At 46.3% G+C, this 17,066-nt stretch overlaps 1 protein-coding gene across 1 annotated transcript in view; it reads left to right on the forward strand.

Annotated features, from left to right (window-relative positions):
• The window catches only part of ASXL1 (ASXL transcriptional regulator 1), a 66,786-nt gene extending 52,453 nt beyond the window's left edge, over nucleotides 1-14,333 (forward strand). Inside the window, exons 4-12 of the mRNA XM_028144618.2 lie at nucleotides 3,985-4,105; nucleotides 4,182-4,279; nucleotides 4,842-4,935; nucleotides 5,396-5,548; nucleotides 6,228-6,391; nucleotides 6,489-6,585; nucleotides 7,834-7,939; nucleotides 8,229-8,862; nucleotides 9,573-14,333. Coding sequence (XP_028000419.2) covers nucleotides 3,985-4,105; nucleotides 4,182-4,279; nucleotides 4,842-4,935; nucleotides 5,396-5,548; nucleotides 6,228-6,391; nucleotides 6,489-6,585; nucleotides 7,834-7,939; nucleotides 8,229-8,862; nucleotides 9,573-12,410 — 4,305 coding nt within the window. The 3' untranslated portion in view covers nucleotides 12,411-14,333. The remainder of the gene's footprint in view (nucleotides 1-3,984; nucleotides 4,106-4,181; nucleotides 4,280-4,841; nucleotides 4,936-5,395; nucleotides 5,549-6,227; nucleotides 6,392-6,488; nucleotides 6,586-7,833; nucleotides 7,940-8,228; nucleotides 8,863-9,572) is intronic.
• Nucleotides 14,334-17,066: the final 2,733 nt, after the last annotated feature.

Genomic DNA, 17,066 nt, shown 5'->3' on the forward strand with positions numbered 1-17,066 from the left:
TATAGCAATTGTAGGGTTTGAGAGGATTCATTCCAGTTTTGAAAGAAGTTCTGCTTTGGGTTAAATGCTATCAAATAGCATTGAATGCTGCAGATAAATTGTTCATGAAAGGAGACTCAGTCGATGCTGCAAACTTCATTGTTGTCTTAAGAAATTGCCACAGCTACCCCACCTTCAGCAACCACCACCCTAGTCAGTCAGCAACACCCTCCATTAGCAAAAAAGATTATGACTCACTGAAGACTTAAATGATGGTTAGCATTTTTTAGCAATAAAATATTTTGTAATTAAGGTATATACTGTAAATTTTATTGTTTTGTTGTTAATCCTCATCGAGAATATTTTTTCCATTGATTTTTAGAGAGTGGAAGAGGGAGGGAGGGAGGCGAGAGAGGGGGAGAGAGAAAGAAAAACATCCGAGTGACACATTGATTGGCTGTCTCCTGTATGTGCCGTGACCAGGGCTTGAGATTGAACCTGCAACCCAGGTATTTGTCCCTGACTGGGAATCGAACCCAAGACCCTTTTGGTTGTCACGCTGATGCTCTAACCATTGAGAAACACTAGCTGGGGCACATTGTGTTTTTAGACATAATGCTGTTGTACACTTAATAGACAATAGTATAGTGTGAACATACTTTCATATCATTTGGAAACCAAAAAATTCATGTGACTTTTGATTGCGATGGTCTAGAACCGAACCCACAATATCTCTGAGGTGTGCATGTAAACACTTTCCTAACTACTACTCAGATCAAGACATCTAACATGGCCAGGAGCCACCGTGTACCCCTTATTAATTACAACACCCTTCATTCCCCTGACTTCATGGAAGTTATTTTCTTTTTTTTTAACTTTTTTTTTTTAAATTGATTTCAGAGAGGAAAGGAAAGGGAGGAAGAGATAGACATATCAATGATGAGAGAGAATCATTGATCGGCTGCCTCGTACATGCTCCACACTGGGGATTGAGCCTGCAACCCAGGCATGTGCCCTTGACTGGAATTGAACCTGGGAGCCTTCACTTCGCATGCTGACGCTCTATCCACTGAGCCACCCTGGCCGGGCTTCTTGCTTTTTTCTTCATTGTTTTTTACTTATATTTGCATCTCCAATACTATAGTTTAATTTTGTCTGTTTTTGAACTTTTTGCAAATGAAATAAATTATGGTATGCATTCGTTTGTTCTATTCTTTCATTTGTTTTTAAGAATCATCCATATTGTTGTAATTGTAGTTCATTCATTTTTTATTTTATAATGTCCATTTATTGAGCACACTAACCATGTATTGATTCTACTGATGATGGGCACTTTGGTTGTTTATAGCCCAAGTTACAGATGGTGCTGCCATTAACATCTGGATATGAATTTTGATGTGTATAAACATGTATTTCTCTAGGGAATCGAAAACTAGGACTCACATTGCTGGGTCATAGGATGTTTGTATTTTCAACTGTACCAGATAATGCCAAACTGTATTCTCAAATGGTTGGATCCATTTTCAGTATAACCGTTTTACATCCACAATAACACTACTTGGCATTGCTAAACTTTAATTTTAGGCTTCTTAAGGATGCGATAATACCTCATTGTGGTTTTAATTTGCATAATTTTGTGTCTTCCTTTTATTGTTAGGTTAAATACCTTTTAATGTGAGTGTTGGATATCCTCTGGTATAACGCCTTATTCGCATTTTATGCCTATTTTTCTTCTGGGCTGCCCTTTTCTTACTGATTTATGGTCTAGCTACAAGATTTTTGTTGGGGGTTATATGAATTGCAAATACCTTCTCCATCTCTGTAGGTAGTTTGCCCTTTTTACTCCATTAATGGTGTCTTTTTAAAAAAATGTTTTTATTGATTTCAGAGAGAGGAAGGGAGAGGGAGAGAGAGAGAGATGGAAACATCAATGATGACAGAGAATCATCAGTTGGCTGCCTCCTGCACACCCCCTTACTGAGGATTGAGCCCGCGATGTGTTTGGGAATTGAACCACTTGGTTCATGGGTTGATGCTCAACCACTGAGCCACACTAGCAGGGCATTAATGGTGTCTTTTGATGAACGAAGGATCTTAATGTAGTTCACTTGATTAATTTTCTTATTTTGAAGGATTATTCTTTTTAAGTTTATTATGTTTTAACATATTCTTAAGTCTCAGAAATAGAAGTGTTTGGTTAAAAGGTATGTACATGTTTTAGATTTTTGGTTTACAGTTTACTTTCTCAGAGATAATTTTGTTGTATCATTCCAAGAACATGGCAGTTAATTAGCATAATTACAAGCTTAATACTGAAAATATTCTTTAGCTTTGATTCAGAGGAGCATTTCTAGCTGGTAGGGAAAGAGAGAAAGATCTAAAAAGCTGTCTTCTTTTTTATTACTTTAAGTCAGTCTGATTTGGGCTTAAATTAGTGAAAATAAATTAAGGAAAACGTAATATAGTAGATGAAGGAACCCACGAAATTGATGAGTAAGACTTTTGTGGATATCCTTTATAAATTTCTGGAGGTAAAGTCATGATTTTACCTAACCTTCACATACTTTTATTCAAAGAAGACACCCCATCCCAATTTATCTCTATTCATCATCTCTTCTCTCCAAACTCCAGTATTCATTCATACTTATTCCTAGTTTCAAGATGTAAGATAGCTCCTAATTTTTCCTTAGGAATGGATGGGGTTTAATTCTGAGACTCTACAACAGAGCCTGTTAGAAGAAGCATTTATTGGTTGAAACTTGGAGTGGAGCACTCCTCCACACTCCTGCTTCGTTTTCACTATCTTACTTTAGATCTTCATCATGTTCATTTCTGTCAATGTGACTCTTCTTCCTCCAGACTTCCCATGCTTAACAGAATGAAATTCCTAAAACTCAAATCATTCCCCTGACTACAGAGACTCCAAAACAATCAAAATCTTAATCCCTCAGCACACAGTGTGTTATCTGCCCTCTTGCTAGAGAGATCTCTACCCCCCTCAACATACTCAGTTCCCCATATGCCTGCTGAAATCTGTAGTTTCCTTGAGTTTGAAATATTCTTCCACAGTGTTCATCTCATCAGCTACTTATTTCCCACTGCCAACCCATCTGCCTGCTAGCTAATGGCTTTTGTTTATTTTTTAGCTAACTTTTTAAAAAATATATCTTTATTGATTTCAGAGAGAAAGGGAGAGGGAAAGAGAGATAGAAACATCAATGATGAGAGAGAATCATTGATCGGTTGCCTCCTGCACGTCCCCCACTGGGGATCAAGCCTGCAATGCAGGCATGTGCCCTTGACCACAATCGAACCTGGGACCGTTCAGTCCACAGGCTGATGCTCTATCCACTGAGCCAAACCAGTTAGGGCAGCTAACATCTTTTTTTAAAAGAATTTATTTTAGTAAATTGATGAGAGAGAGAAACATTGATATGAGAGAGAAATATCGATTGGTTGCCTCCTGCATGCACTCCTGACCAAGAATCGAACCTGCCACCTTTTGGTGTATAGGACAATGCTCTAACCAACTGAGCCTTACAGGCCAGGGCTTAGCTAACATCTTTTAAAACTTAGCTTTTTGGAAGCCTATCTCCCTGATTCTTAATTCACTTTCTGTACTCCGTGCCCTCTTAAACTTAAAGACTTGGATGCTCCCTCTTCTGAGCTGCTGCATTTCTCTGTATACCTCTCTCATTGTGCTTTGTAGTATAATAGGTTTGATTTTTCTCCCCTACTCAGTTCAGCTCCTTGAGGCTAGGCCCATTTCCTACTCCTGATACGCGCCCCCCCTATCCCCAGAAACTAGCATTTATAGGAGGCACCCATAAATATTTAGTGAATGATTGAATGCAAAGTTTTATCTCACTTTCTTGATATATGTTTGAAAAGAACTTGCTGTGAAAGGTCAGTTGAAAGGGAAAAGCAATACATGTTTAGAAATTACTACTATGCTTGGTCGATTTGTAGGGTTTTTGCTCACCCGAGTTTTCCTTACTGTCACAGAAGGATGCCCTGCAGTGGTCTCGCAATCCAGCTACAGTGGAGGGAGAGGAGCCAGAGGACACAGCCGATGTAGAGAGCTGTGGGTCTAATGAAACCAGCACTGTGAGTGGTGAAAATGATGGTAAGTGCCCTTAACAAGATGGGTGAAGAGCCATAAGCAGTTATTAGGTACTAACCTTTATTTCCCTCCGTTCCAGTATCACTTGATGAAACATCTTCTAATGCGTCCTGTTCTACAGAATCTCAGAGTCGGCCTCTTTCCAATCCCAGGGACAGCTACAGAGCTTCCTCACAGGTAGGGAGGAGAGTTGGTGACGGGGGTATAAGAGAGGCCAGGCAGATAGGACTGACCATCCTGTAGTTAATTGTGAGTATGTTTGAAGAATGGAGAAATATCAATTTGGTCTTCACCTATTAGTATCATTTAAAAGTGGGCCGGAGAAAAAGTGGGTCATAGGTCTGACAACAGAGTGATTTGTGTGGTTCCCCCCCCCCCCCCCCCCCCCTTTACATGGCTGGATAACCAGGGAGAAGTAGAGCATTGTGCAGAATGGGGAGAACGGGAGCCTGGGAGTTAGTGGTTTGGATTTTGGCCCTTTCACTCACTAGTTTGGGGAACTTGGGCAAATTCCTTATCTGTAAAATGGGGATAATGATAGATTCTTCTCAGCATGCGTGATGCTTGGCACAGGGACTGGCACCTGGCCCAGTAACAGTGTTGCTGTTAGCATTATCTGCCCGAGTTCATTGAATACAAACTCTGCTTTACAAGACAGTGAGTGGAGACATAGTCGTGAGGGACTGCTGCTGTGGCCTTGCAGGTGACTCAGATTCTTTGGATTTCTCTGGGAATATAGGCAAACAAGCAAAAGAAAAAGACTGGGGTGATGCTGCCTCGAGTTGTCCTGACTCCTCTGAAGGTAAACGGGGCCCACGTGGAATCTGCATCAGGTATGTATAAGATCTTGATTGTGGTGCCTCTTTCTCAGCTCCTGGGGCTGCCTCCCAGAGGCAGCAGTTTCTGACCTAGGTAGTGCGATGCCTATGGAGTCAAGAGACCCTCCTCTGGCAGCAGGACGCTGTGGTGGCAAGACCTGACCTAGGTTCCAGTGCTGGGCTCTGCCGTGCCCTCCCCTTTGCCTCACAGGGTGGCTGTGAAGGTCGGATGGAGTGTGCAGGTGCTTTTTGTAAAAGGTGCAGTGCTGTGCAAACTAAGATGGCAGTTTGGCATTCTTACGTGTTATTTTAAAGCCAGCCCATGAGGTGTTGAGCTCTGACAGCCCAAGGCTGGACCATGGAAGCACCCGGTATAGCTGGCAGCACCTCAGGGAGAGTTGGGAGAAGGGAGCTTGTCTGAGAGCCATGGGCATGGCGGGTGATACTTCTGACCAGTGGAATGCTGTGCCTTCAGGGTTCTCGGGCCGCCACGCTGATGGTGAGAGTGGCAGCCCGTCCAGCAGCAGCAGCGGCTCTCTGGCCCTGGGCAGCGCTGCTATTCGTGGCCAGGCCGAGGTCACCCGGGACCCTGCCCCGCTCCTGAGAGGCTTCCGGAAGCCAGCCACAGGTGAGTGGCTTGGCACTCATTTCTTTGCCTGTAAAGGGGGTCCCTGCAGGCCAAGTGACATGAGGAAGTCTATTTCTTTTAGGTCTGCTTTTCCAATTCCTCAGCAGTGCTCAATCTAAGATGAACAGGTCTCTATTCTAAGTGATTTAAAAAAAAAAAAAAAAGTAACATTTGCTGAGGCTTCTGTGAGAGGTATTGACATTTTCGTGGGCTTTAAACAACCCTTAGTACTTTCTGCATGGAGATCATACCTCTTCGGCCCATTCATAAGAAAGCTTCTGCAGATTTTCCCATAGTACACTAATAGATTTACTTTTAGACAACTTTCATCATTTTACCAGCTGATTCTATGGAACTTGAGGGAAGGTCAGGGCCTGCCCTTGCCTGGTTGTATGGGGAAGAGTGTCCTCTTCAGGCTGTGACAGAGCTTAGTACAGTCTTATGTGAGAGGATGCAAGCCCAAGTGTTCTCTTGGGTTTGATGGCAATGACAGTAACGTGGGAAGAATAATTGTAACATATAGGTTAGGGTGTACTGGGTAGTCGAGCAGATTGTTTGCCAATAAGTTCTGGGTAGCTTGGGTGCCACCAAAGTTTTCCCCCACAGTTAGTATTTGTTTCTTCTGCTTTAAGAAGCTGAAAATGTATACATTGCTTTTTATTACTTAAAAAAATCACAGGTCAAATGAAGCGTAACAGAGGGGAAGAGGTAGATTTTGAGACACCTGGGTCCATTCTTGTCAATACCAACCTTCGGGCACTGATAAATTCTCGGACCTTCCACGCCCTGCCATCCCACTTCCAGCAGCAGCTCCTTTTCCTCCTGCCTGAAGTGGACAGACAGGTACGACTAGGTAGCCTCTTGGATGCTTCTCTCTGGGCGAGCTTCTGTTGTTTTTCTAAGTTTTTTATTTATCGGGATTTTTGCCTGATCCTTCTAGGTGGGGACGGATGGCCTGTTGCGTCTCAGCAGCAGTGCACTGAATAATGAGTTTTTCACCCATGCGGCTCAGAGCTGGCGGGAACGCCTGGCTGATGGTAAGTAGACGCTCTCATCTCAGATAGTTGGAGAGGTACCTGCCATGTGTGGTATCACTTGTTTCCTAAAAACCCCATTTTTACCAATTTCTCTTTTTTCCCAAGGGGTATTTAGTGTAAGGCAGGCTTTCCTCACAACACTAATAAATGTGGCAGGTGTTAATGTGCTTCATAGCTTTCGAAGGTACAGGGTATTGGGGCTTTCATTGTTTTGTGTATATATATCCATCTGCATTGCCTGTCAACTCCTATTGTTTCCATTAAACATGGCAGTTGTCTGGATGGGTGGAGGAAAGTGCACTGTGGCATTGAGCTACAATGTTAATCTTTACCAGATGCTCTGTTTTTAGACATCGCCATTTGGAGTGACTGTTAGCTTCTCCTAATTTAGTTTTGTGGGGAAGGTACAAGGGGAGTGTGTTGGGAAGTCCCTGAGACCTCTTCCAGGTTCAGTGATTGACTAGGAGGATTCACAGTACTCAGCATAGAGTCTTCTTCATGGCTGTAGTTTATTACAGTGAAAGAATACAGAGCGAAATCAGCAAAGGTGAAGTCCAGGGAAACCAGAAGCAAGCTTTCAAGGTCCTCCTCTCCCAGTAGAATCACACAGGATGCACTCTGTTCCCCCAGCACCGAGTTGTGACAGCACATGTGAAATGTAGTCTGCCAGGGAAGCTTGTGAAAGACTTGTTGCCCAGGGTTTTATTAAGGCTGATCATGTAGCATGCCTGTGCCTGGCATATGCCCAAATTCCAGATTCCCCAAAGGAAAGCAGGTGCTCGCCATAAACCATGTTGTTTGCAGAAACAGTTTAGACACAGTGAGCTGTTCATTTCAGTTTGGGGGTGGGAACCCTCCCCCAATCCAGGTTCCCAGATGTCAACCAAGAGCCACCCTTGTAAGCAGCCCTTTCTAATGATAAGCAGTCAGGCCTGCTAGGTTAACTTTTTTCTGCACAGGAAGTAAGAATGGTTCTTTGGTTTGGTTTGTTTTTGTTCTGCTTTTTTGAACAACGTGTTGCTGTTTGAAGACTAAATTTTCCTTATAACAGACATGTTAGTTTTGTCCTGAGAAAAGCATGATGTGAGAGGTGCTTTGGAGGAGACAGGAACCAGTGTGAGGGTAAAAAAAAAAAACTTAAACTCATCGAAGTCATATGTATTTTGAAAACTCAGGAAGTAGAACTACTTTCCCTAAGACACATGAATATCCTGAATGCATGTACTCAAAAGTTTTATTTCTCTCTAGGTGAATTCACTCATGAGATGCAAGTCAGGATACGACAGGAAATGGAGAAGGAAAAGAAGGTGGAACAATGGAAAGAAAAGTTCTTTGAGGACTACTATGGACAGAAGTAAGGCACTTAGTTCTGGGAGTGTTGGTCTGGGATTTAGGGGGATAAAGGCAGATGTTCTCCAAGTCATGCATACTTTTGTGTTGGATGAAAATGTGGAGATTGCCATGATGTGGCTCATTTAGCCTAATGCCATAGGGAAGGAAGCTACCAGAGCCTATGGTTAATGTTATGCACCGGTTAGATTCACTTTGTTCTGAGATATCTAATATCTGAGTGCATCATTCACATAGATAAAATAAGCATGCTTTCTCTGCCCTGTAACTGACGGTGTGAGTTTGGTTTGCAGGTTGGGTTTGGCCAGAGAAGAGTTGTTGCAGCAGAACGTGGGCCAGGAGGAGGCTGAAATCAAGAGTGACTTGCGCGTCCCAGGAGGATCAGCACGGCCACAGCGTGGTCCAGCCACCCGGCAGCGAGACGGGCATTTCAAGAAACGCTCTCGGCCAGATCTCCGAACCAGGGCCAGAAGGAATCTGTACAAAAAACAGGAGCTAGAACAAGGAGGGATTGTTAAAGACACACAGTCTGTGACACCTGACATCCCCATCTACAAGGATGGGGAGGCTAAGACTGACTCCGCAGGGGCAGGCAGTCCCCACCTGCCTGGTACATCCTCTGCAGTGCCTGACTCCGAGGGCCCCAGATTCACAGTGGAAACGGGGGCTTCTCAGATCCAGACCGATCCTGACGACTTGTCACGGGCCTCTGCCTCTCCAGACAGAATTCCCAGCTTGCATCAGGAGACTGTTGATCAGGAACCTAAAGATCAGAAGAGGAAATCCTTTGAGGAGGCAGCCTCTGCATCCTTTCCCGAAAAGAAGCCCCGGCTTGAAGATCGTCAGTCCTTTCGTAACACAATTGAAAGTGTTCACTCCGAAAAGCCACAGCCCACCAAAGAGGAGCCCAAAGTCCCGCCCATCCGGGTAGGAGGCCGTTTCCCCTTGAGGGCCAGGAGATTGGTGGAGCCCCTTTGCAGGACCCTTGTGTTGATTAAGTGGGCATGTAGAGCCCTCTACAAGAGAGCCATTGCTGAGACCAGTTTGACAGTTGGGGATGAGGGTCTTCTCTGCTTCACTGGTTTGTTCACTCTGTTGAAGTTACCTCTAGAGGTCAGAACCCTATGGGGGGTTACATTTCTTATTAGGTGGTGGTAGATTCTTTGTGTAGTGACTCCCATAGTCCCACCAGAAATTAAATTTAGAAGTGCCGCATGTAACAGCTCTTGAGCAGAGCCTTCTGAGAATGGTGTGCTGTTGTGGACCGCCATTTTACCACAACAGTTTCATTTTTAACACATTGTGGATGGGTCACGAGAATTCTCGCTTCATATTACACAGTGTTTTACAAAGTATCATACTTTAAAAAAATATTAGCTTGTAAGAACATAGAATAAATAACTTCAAAATGTAACGGGTATTTAATTTTAAAGCGTGCCTTTAACATTTATGTAAAACTTCTTTGTACTCGTTCAATAGAAACTTATCTGGCCACTGGGTAAAGCTAGTAATAAAACTACTGGTCCGCAATGTGTTAAGGAAAATGATTTAATTCTCTAGACTCCCAATTTAGCTTTACAGTGCCTAGGTCAGAACACCCAGTCAATTAAAACTGTTTTCTAATTCTTCTCTTGCAGATACAACTTTCACGTATCAAACCACCCTGGGTGGTTAAAGGTCAGCCCACTTACCAGATATGCCCCCGAATTGTCCCCATCTCGGAGTCCTCCTGCCGGGGCTGGACTGGTGCCAGGACCCTCGCAGACATTAAAGCCCGTGCTTTGCAGATCCGAGGGGCGAGAGGCCACCACTGCCATCGAGAGGCGGCCACCACTGCCATCGGAGGGGGGGGTGGCCCGGGTGGAGGTGGCGGCAGGACCACCGATGAGGGAGGTGGCAGAGGCAGCAGCAGTGGTGATGGTGGTGAGGCCTGTGGCCACTCTGAGCCCAGAGGAGCCCCGAGCACCCCTGGAGAGTGTGCGTCAGATCTACAGCGAACACAACTACTGCCGCCTTGTCCTCTAAATGGGGAGCACATCCAGGTTGGAACTGCTACACCCAGAGCCAGGAGGGAGCACCTGGCTTCTCTCAGAGAGGAGGAGAGCTGCTCACTACAGAGGGCACCAGATGCAAGCAGGCGAGAAGATGTCTCCCAACTCCCCATCGTTCCCACTGGGGACCAGCCATGCCAGGCTTTGCCCCCACTGTCCTCCAAAACCCCAGCCTCTGAGAGATTAGTTGAGCAGCCTACATTGCATCTAGATGTTAGAACTGAAGGTGAGTCTAATACCACTTCCTGGGAAAGGGATAATGAAGAGCAAAGACCCACTCTTCCCCCTGACAGTGGTCCTATTCAGTCTCTGGTGGGGGATGTTGTATTAGAAGGAGGAACTGGCCAGGCTCTGGACAGGGACGGTAATCCAACCGTGAGGGATCCTGTGAATGTGACCCCCACTTCTACCCCTGATTCGTCACTGACTGGCTGCCTACAGGACAGACAATTAGGACTTGGTGACTCATGCCCACCCACGAAGGGAAGTGCTACTCGACAAGGAGACCTGAAAACCGAGGCTTTCTTCTCTGATGTGGAACAGCCCGAGCCAGGCTCCAGAGAGAACATTCCGTCTGTCCAGCCCCAGGTTGGAGAAGAGTGGGAGAAGGCTGCTCCCCTCATTCCTGCATTGCCTGGGGGTTTGACCGCTGAAGATGGTTTGGATCTCCCTAGCTGTCCTTCACTTGGGACAGTGCCATCTCATGGGTGCAGTGACAGCCCAGGTAACGACTGTAAACAGGTGGAAGTTGAAAAAGTGATAATCAATGGAGACTCTAAAGCACTGAGTCCTCACAGCGAGTCCACAGACACAGCCTCTGACTTTGAAGGCCACCTCTCTGAGAATAGCAGTGAGGCTGACCCTACTGAAGCCACAGTGATGGAGAGGTCCTCGGTGGTGGACAAAGAGGAGAAACAAGATTGGAACCACTCTGCCTCACTTGCCAAAGTGAATGGTGACCATAGTCTGGTTAAAAGGACAGACAGGATGGTTGCTCCTCAGAGCTGGGTGTCTCGCGTATGTGCAGTCCCCCAAAAGATCCCAGATTCCCTGCTGCTGGCCAGTACCGAGTACCAGCCGAGGCCTGTGTCCCTGGGCAGGCCTGGGTCCTCAGTGGAGGCCACTAACCCACTCGTGATGCAGTTGCTGCAGGGCAACTTGCCCCTCGAAAAGGTTCTTCCTCCAGCCCTCTCTGGCAGCAAACTGGAACCCCCACGACTCCCACTTGCCAAAGAGCAGGGGATGGGATCTTTGCAAGATCCTGGGGGAGACAGTTGTGCGGTTGGCAGGGGCAGCCCCAGTCCTTTAAGAGCTTTGAAGGAACCTCTTCTACCCGATAGCCGTGAAGCCAACACTGGTCTTGCCAGACTGGAGGCCACCCAGGTTCCTGGAACGCCCCCAAAGATTTCCAAGATGGTCCCAAGTTTAGATTCCCTATATCCAGTGACCAATCAGACAGCTGCCTCTGGGAAAATAGAAGTGGATTCCAAAGAGCAGTTCTCTTCCTTTAGTTGTGAAGAACGGAAGAAAGGCCGAGATCTGCCCCAGTGCAGTAATTCAAATGCTGCCCCAGGCAAAAGTCCAGGAAATCTCACTACCTCGAGAGCCCCTTGTTTCTCATCTCCAAATGTGATCTCCTTGGGTCTCGATCAGACAGGCCGGGCCCGGGGTGATCAGAACAGTGCTGGAGGTCAAGGGAAGAAGCTCTTTGGCTCTAGGAACCTGGCTGCAGCCCTTCAGTGCCCCAAGCCTGTGGAGCCAGTGCCGCTGCCCGCTGATGCCCCTCCTGGTTTTCCCAGTAGGAAGTTGGGGCCAAGTAAAAACTCTGTGTCTGGTGGGGTACAGACTGCCAGGGAAGACTGGGCTCCAAAGCCACCACCTGCCTCTGTTGGCAGCATCAAGAGTGAAAAGGCTTTTGTGGGGGCGCCTCTCAAGGCAAATGCAGAGAACAGAAATGAAGCTGGGCCTGGTCCTCGGGATCTGGTGGATCACTTGCAAGCGATGCCCTTTGTCCTTGACCTGCCCTTCTGGAAATTGCCTCGAGAGCCTGGGAAAGGGCTCAGTCAGCCTCTGGAGCCTTCTTCTATCCCCTCCCAACTCAACATTAAACAGGCATTTTATGGGAAGCTTTCTAAACTCCAGCTAAGTTCCACCAGCTTTAATTATTCCTCCAGCTCCCCAGCCTTTCCCAAAGGCCTTGCTGGAAGTGTGGTGCAGCTGAGCCACAAAGCAAACTTTGGTGCGAACCACAGTGCATCACTTTCCTTGCAAATGTTCACCGACAGCAGCACAGTGGAAAGCATCTCGCTCCAATGTGCGTGCAGCCTGAAAGCCATGATCATGTGCCAGGGCTGTGGTGCGTTCTGTCATGACGACTGTATTGGACCCTCCAAGCTCTGTGTATTGTGCCTTGTGGTAAGATAATAAATTATGGCCATGGGAAAAGTTGTATATTTAGTGTGTGTATTTTGGTAATGATTGATCTTAAGCCTGTATACAGAATATCATTGATAGAGTAGACTGTCTCTTCAGGCAGGAGCACTCTTGCCTCTCCCTAAAACTTATAGTGCTAAAGGCCTCTGTCACTTAGCAACCTTCCTGTCTTGCTGGAGGGGCTTTCCGCAGGGCAACTGGTTGGCCTGCAACTGGCCAGCTGAGCCCTCATGTAGACAGAGCCTAGTGAGGTGTAGGGGGCCTGCCTGACACCCAGAGGGACCTGAAGTTGAAGAAAGAAGGTTGTTCTCCACACAGGGAACTAACCTACCTGAACTAAGTAGAAATGTCAGTCTTCCGCTGCCCCCTCCCTGCCACCTTTCCTCCTGCTGTTCTGGGGAGGTGATGGTTGGGGAAGAACCAGCACAGGGTTAAGGTAACTCCCAGCAGTGCCCACCAGGGGGCTCAAGTACCTGCTGACCTCAGGGTCACAGTTCATTCTGATGCCAGTTGATGGATTTAACCTTTGGTTCTGTTACTGAAGCAAATATGGGACTTTGCTGACTCGTTACAACCCACTGGCCCGCAGGAGCTTTTGGACCCTTTGAATAGACCTGCTTGGACAATAGGTCATCTATCTTAAAGTCCCACCTGTAGACCTTGTAAGTCAGATGTCCAGATGTTTGGCAGGTGAATGCCTCTGCCTGACACCTTCCCGGTCACTTTGGACTCATGGGAGCGGGCATCTCCACACACCTATGTATGTGAAAAATCATTTTACATTTCAAAGCAGTGTGTGTTTCTTATTTTTATATTTTTAACTCTATACTTGGATGTATAAAGTGAATTTTTTGGCTTCTGTAAGTATGCTCTATGCACCTCTAATGTTTTATCATGTATTTATATGTTGTACACAGTACTGGCCGATTCTGTAAATGGATGTATTATATAGACAACACGAACGTCTCTCCCTTACTTTACATTTCGGGCATCATTGCATTAAAGTGGTATAATAGACTTCTCTCCACCTGTGTCAGAGCCACTGCATGTGTGCTGCCCGACCTGAGTGATTAACTGGTGATCTGCCAGGTTGGCCCGGTGCCCTGTCATGGGTCACCCGGGGGACCTGCTGCAGCCTGCAGAGCCAGAGTCAGCCTGCCTGTCCACTGCTGAGCAAATGCATCTTGCTCCTCACATCTCTTCTCCAATCTTCACTGGCTGCTCACTGCCATATGTGACAAATCACCACCACCAGTGTTAAGTGCTTCTGAACTCAAGGGTGAGTGCCCTGGGCAGCCCCAGGTGGGCCTTCTAGATCTGGCTCCAGGGCTACCCCTGTCAGCAATACCTGGGACCGTGCTCCTCTGGGGCCATAGAGCTCCTTTTGACAGCAGGTGGGGGAAGAAACAGGCAGGCCTGCTGCCTGCCTCTCTCCCAACACATTTCTAACAAATAGTTGTCTCCATAGTTCTTTCCTCACCCTGCTTCCTGCCTTATTTCTTGTACCTCAGCTTGTTGCAGAGTTGAGTCCTTGTTTAACACCAGTCTCCCTGTGTGAGTGCTTATGTGTGAAGTATAAAATTGGTATGACTTCAGCAGATCTCATTTCATCTGAGAGGTCTTCCCCATTCCCATTTCATCCAGTGTGGCATTTTTGTCATCTGAAGCATGAGTGAGAAGTTGGCAGTGATGTGGTGGTGATTTAAATGCAGTATTGGCCAAGTCCAAGTTGTCAACTTTAAGAGTCTGTTTACCAAAGACAGGGAGCAGAGGCCCAAGCGTGTTTGATCCTCTTCTTCCTTCTGTTGTGACCTTTGAGGCCACTCTAGGGTCTAGTCCATGGGGCTGCCCAGAGAAAGCGCTGCTCTTGTATGTCTCCTGTGGTTTTGGAAAAATAAACCTGTACAACCTGCACTCGGTCTCCGTCATCTTCTGTGACTACCCCCCCCCCCCCCGGGGTGAGAAGGAAGGTCCAGCTGGAGTGTAGAAGGTGCATTGAAGGAGCAAATGCCAGCTCCCTCACCTTGGCTCTGAAGCTCATGTGGTGTAAGGAGCTCCTTTGTGAGGTGAGACTTGGAGGCATAACTTGTCAATTTCACTCTTCAGACTGTGACTTGGCAAACTTTCCTACTGTGCACTGGATGCGGAAATTAATGAAAGGGGTGAGGATGCTCATCTCCACTGCCTCGCTGAGCCTGAGATTGCTCGAGAGCTTCCTAATGGCTGATGATGACCTGTGGGAGGGTGAACAGTTCTGACCTTGAAAAGCCACGAACACGGGCATCTGTGCAGCAGCAGCCAGCAGTGAGGGAAGTGCTGCCTGCAGACCGAGGCTGAGTGAGTGCCAGCCTGCAGGGGTTGACTTCAGTCCTCAGACTTACCTGGAGTACTTAAATACATGAATTTGTGCTTCGTAGGATCTAAGTATCTATGCCAAGAGTTAAAAAAAAAACAAAAAAAAAACAACATGATGGGAAGTAAAGATGAACTAAAAGAAGGATCCGTTGACTTTTTTCCTATGAGTTGGAGAAAATAGACTGTGTGGTGGGATCCCTTGGGGCAGTTCAAGCTGCAGTTTGGTGGTGCTGCAGGTGTAGTTGGAGAAGTTATGGTCGGGCTCCATGGTGACTGGGCAGCCACCTGGTGGTGAAGATGTGTCCGTGTACCTTCATGTCAGGATCTGTGCAGGAGTTTAGAATGCATTAGGGTCCAGAGTTGCATCTCATCAGCGAGGCAGAATAGTGTGGTGGATTGGAGTACAGGCCCTGCTGCCTACTCACTGTGATTGCCAGTTACTCAGCCTCTGCCAACTTTCCCATCTCTGAATGGGGTTAGTGTCTCCTGCTTCATAAAGCTATTAGGGCCTGGCACATAGTAGGTACCCCAGACTGTTAAATGCACCAAGCCAGACAATCACTACACGAATTTGTAGTGGGATCTATAGGTCTCTTGCTTGACCCTCAGCCCAGAGGGGAGCTGTGGAGGTGCAGGCCTGTAGTGGACATCTGGCCTCATGCTGTAGTTGTTGAATACACAGCACAGTGTTTAGAGATGGAGTGCTTGGTAGTGGAGACATTTCCTTCAGAGGACAAGGAAACCTAATGTTTCAGAATATGAAAACTTCAGTGGCCTTTTTGAGGTGTCATTAGCTTTATGTCCAACCTGCTCTTGAGAAAGACCCTGCCTGAGGGGTGTGAGTGCTTAATAGAGTAGCCCTCCTGCATCAGGGGCTTGAGGAGCCAAGCATCTGCCTGCCCTGTGCCCTGAGAGGCGGTGGCACAGGCTGTGTTGCCCTCCTGGATGGGCACCGTTTAAAGTGACAATGAGGGTGGGCTTTATGACCTTAGAGATTAACACTTTGTATGCCATTAGTGTCTATAGATGCAATTAAATGCAAAATATCATGGCATGTGGGGATGGTTTTTGATTTGGATGTGTGGCAGTTAACTGGTTAATAGTTGAAACTAAACCTTGATAGTGCCTAATGCTTCCTCTCATCTCTGTGGATCAATTTGTTGATTGTATTTATTTTTATTTTTTTAAATATATTTTTATTGATTTCCAAAAGGGAGAGAGAGAGAGAAAACATCACTGATGAGAGAGAATCATTGATTGGCTGCCTCCAGCACGCCTCCCACTGGGGATCGAGCCTACAACCCAGGCATTTGCCCTGGACTGGAATCGAACCTGGGACCCTTTAGTCCGCAGGTTGACACTCTATCGACTGAGCCAAACCAGCTAGGGCTCTATGTATCAATGTGAAAGCCTGGAATGAACATCTCTACCAAAAGGTGTAGACAGAAGTTGTATAAGAAAAAGGAGAGACTGGCCTGTGTGGTTCAGTGGTTAAGCATTGACTCATGAACCAAGTCATGACTGGATTCCTGGCCTGGGTTTCGGGCTCCATCCCCAGTAGAAGGCATGCAGGAGGCAGCCGATCGATTATTCTCTTCATTGATTTACCTCTCTCCCTCTCCTTTCCTCTCTGAAATCTATTTAAAAAATTTTTTTTAAAAGGAAAGTAACAAAAAGCTGCCAGTGTAGTGGCTCTTGGCCTTCTGGGAACACAATGGAAGCCTGATGGAAGGTCTGGGTCCTCTCTCCAGGAATGCGCGTTCACACCGAGTTGTAAGTTGTGCATATTATCAGGGTGCAAGAGCTCCTTAGGCATCTGGGGCCTCTCATTTAAGAGCCTCTGACTGATGATAAACCTAATCTGAGTTTATTCAAAAGATCAAGGGGGGAGAGATGACAAGTTTCAGTAACTACTAACCTTCCGTAGTACATTTTAAAGTACTTAAATTTTTCTTTTACTTGTCAAGGTTTGTTATGCTGCTTTAAGTCAGGTCTCATTATCATTTTCTCCGTGTATCTGGGCTCTACAAATGAAAGATCTTTGTTTTTAGTATTTCTTGAAGTGAGCCAGAAACCAGGACTTGAAGATGTTCCCTTGATGTAGTTTGGGCTGTGATGGTATATTTATGTATGATAGAATTTAGCTAGCATTTCTGGGAACTGGAATTTATTTACTGTAAGACGCCATGAAACACAATCTAAATTCAGATCTCTAAAAGGTCAGAATTGAAAATAAAACCATTGCCACTTCTGTTGTGTACACTGGTTTCCTAAGTTTACCAGCCTTTTGGA

Source organism: Eptesicus fuscus, chromosome 12 (assembly GCF_027574615.1).
Source record: "Eptesicus fuscus isolate TK198812 chromosome 12, DD_ASM_mEF_20220401, whole genome shotgun sequence".
Taxonomy (NCBI): domain Eukaryota; kingdom Metazoa; phylum Chordata; class Mammalia; order Chiroptera; family Vespertilionidae; genus Eptesicus; species Eptesicus fuscus.